At 33.2% G+C, this 3,116-nt stretch overlaps 1 protein-coding gene across 1 annotated transcript; it reads right to left on the bottom strand.

The window, feature by feature from the left end:
- Positions 1 to 660: 660 nt before the first annotated feature.
- On the bottom strand, positions 661 to 1,074 carry LOC139849413 (secreted RxLR effector protein 161-like). Its single transcript, XM_071839069.1, has 2 exons — positions 891 to 1,074; positions 661 to 767 (listed from the first exon to the last, which is right to left on the bottom strand). The coding sequence occupies exons 1-2, from the start codon at positions 1,072 to 1,074 to the stop codon at positions 661 to 663; spliced, it is 291 nt and encodes a 96-aa protein (XP_071695170.1).
- Positions 1,075 to 3,116: the final 2,042 nt, after the last annotated feature.

Below are 3,116 nucleotides of genomic sequence, written 5' to 3'. Positions count from 1 at the left end.
CATCCACAGAAACCTTCTTAATTTATTCAGCCGACAATATATCACGAGTAAGGAATCGAAAAAGAAAAAAAAATAAATAGATATAAGGATGATTGTGATATGTGTATTAATCTATAATTATATAATTATATATGTGATATATAATATTAATAATTAATAAAAATAATACTAAGAGTAATAATAATAATAAGTTACAATGATATATATATATATATATATATATATATATATATATATATATATATATATATATATATATATATATATATATATATATATATATATAATTCTTTACAACAATTGTTCGTGAATCATCGGGCATAGTCAAAGGGTAATTGATTACATGAATATAGATTTCAAAACTTTCAAGACTCAATATTACAGATTTTGCTTATCGTGTCGGAAACATATAGAGATTAAAGTTTAAATTTGGTCAGAAATTCCCGGGTCATCACATTTACAAATTTGTAACGTTCGTGAATCGCCGGTCAACTTGGGTAATCAATTGTCTATATGAAACTTATTTCATTTAATCAAGTCTTAACAAGTTTGATTGCTTAACATGTTGGAAACATTTAGTCATGTAAATATCAATCTCAATTAATATATATAAATATGGAAAAGTTCGGGTCACTACAACTCACTCAAGAAATCCTTCAATCACACAAGCTCTTTAGCAGCTTCTACAATAGCCATATATTCGGCCTCTGTTGTTGATAAAGAAACATTTCTTTGTAGTCGAGACATCCAACTAATTGCCGTCTTCCCTAATGTGAAAACATAACCCGTAGTGCTTTTCCCCGAATCATCATATCCACCCAAATTAGCATCCGCATAACCTCTAAGTATGACATTTTTTTTAGTGAAACACAATCCCATATTAGAATTACCTTTCAAGTAACGAAGCAACCATTTGACCGCTTCCCAATTCTCTTTCCCCAGTTTAGACATATATTGGCTTACTACCCCTACCGCATGAGCAATATCCGGTCTCGTAAAAACCATGGCATACATAACACTACCCACGGCCGATGCATACGGAACCTTCTCCATCTCCACCTCGTCTTCTTCCATTTTAGGTGATTGACGTTTCGATAACCTTATCGAGCTACCCAATGGCATAGAACGAGCCTTTGAATTCTCCATGTTGAACCTCTCTACTACTTTCTCAATGTATTTAGTTTGAGACAAGTATAGAGTACCTTTCACACAATCACGCACAATACTCATCCCAAGTATTTGCCTAGCTCCACCAAGGTCTTTCATCTCGAACTAATGGGAAAGTAATCTCTTCAACTTATTGATTTCGGACATGTTAGAACCCGCAATCAACATTGTAACAACCCTGCTTTTTTCGTCACTTCTGTTAACTGTCCGTTAGTTGATTTAACGGTGACTATTTGACTTTTATGTGTTTAAGTGTATTAAATGCATATGTAATCCTTGGAGGGTTATTTGAATTAATATGGGTTAATATTAGTCGATAAAAATATTTCGGATAAATGAAATACGATAAAAACGTTACGATTTGAATAATGAAAAAAACTGCTTTTCGAGCCACGAAACGCTGGGGTTTATTTTAATAATTATTTTTGCAGTTATTAACTTACTAAATAATTTTAATTTATTAGGTTTTAATAAATTAAACGTTTGTTTGCGTTTTAACGATCGGTTTAGCGTTCCGGGCCTTCGGTACGTTTAAACGGCATTTGAAACGAACCACACTTTGTGAGAAAGCAAGCCAAAACATAATATAAATCACTTTTAATAATCATTTGATGTAATTATTATGTTTTTAAAATACTTTCAATTTATTAGAATTTATATAGATTAAAAACGCGAGAAATTAACGTTTATCGATTCGGTTTGCGTTTTCGGCTAACGACACTTAATGGGTACACTTAGCAAACTTTTCTAGCAACATTTGTGAGCCCATAGACTCCCTTTTGGACCCTTGGGCCGAATTCCCATCACCTCACCCATTTGTGTGATTAAATTTAGCCCATGTGTGATTAACTAGTGCTTTAAGCCCTAACCTAATTAAGGAAATTGATATAAAAAGGCATTTAGTCACACTTCACTCCCTCCTAACCCTAAGCCACGAAATTTTCAGCTTCCCTCACCCCTCCAAGTCGTCGATCACCATCTCCAACCTAGCACCATCAAAACTTGATCGTTAGATAAAACCTTGAACACGAAAAGTGCAATTCATATCACCATCTACGCTTTGGTGTAACCAATTTAGTGATCTAAGGTATATTTCTTTAAACCCTAGTTGTTCTAGATCTGATTTTATTAGAGTTGATAGAGTAAGAGGTCTATTGCTCAAATCGATACACGTTGTTGTTAATTGTTGTCGTTAATTTGATTGTTTGAGATGATTAGGGTTAATCACGAATTTATTTTGCATGATTACAGAAATTGAATTTGTTGAATGTTAAATATTATGATATATTTGAAATCCTCTCGAAAAATTAATAATTTTAGGCTTTGGATTTGCGTATTTTCTTTATCGTATGCTCTAGTTATGTTAAATTGAAGTTTTGTTGTGATCTTGCCATGAATCCGAATTTTCTAAGTTGTTGCTTTGTAAATTATGTTATAACATGTTAACCATTGTATAGAGGACTTAAAAACACTCAATTAAGACTAAGATATCATGAGATTTGGATTTATAATGCTCATGTTATGCTTGTTTGATCGTATATGAAAAACTGATTTGCACGGTAACTTAAAATAAATATTTAAGGCCATTTGATGAGTGATATTGTATAGGTCTTTGCATAGCTAGAAAAGTTACTTTTAGTAGATAACTTTACATCCATGCCTTTCATCATTTGTGTTAACACCTATTTCCTTATGAGGTAAGGCTTAGTGTGTTAGCACAATACTAGAAGTATCTAGCTAAAGGTGGGGGGATGTTGCCAATTGATGTTTACCCTCGGGAAATAATCCCTGCAGACCCGGTTCACAGGTATAGAAACCTGTGGGGTGGCATAATCAATCTTTGTCCACTGAGTGTTGAGCTGCTAGCCGGATGACTTCTAGTGAGAGAAATACTATGTGAGAGAGAAAGGTGAAATCTCTGGTCCAAGTTATCAGAGTGTCTGAATATG

The sequence above is a fragment of the Rutidosis leptorrhynchoides genome, chromosome 5 (genome assembly GCF_046630445.1).
Source record: "Rutidosis leptorrhynchoides isolate AG116_Rl617_1_P2 chromosome 5, CSIRO_AGI_Rlap_v1, whole genome shotgun sequence".
Lineage (NCBI taxonomy): Eukaryota > Viridiplantae > Streptophyta > Magnoliopsida > Asterales > Asteraceae > Rutidosis > Rutidosis leptorrhynchoides.
This window is presented reverse-complemented; position numbering and strand designations above follow the sequence as displayed.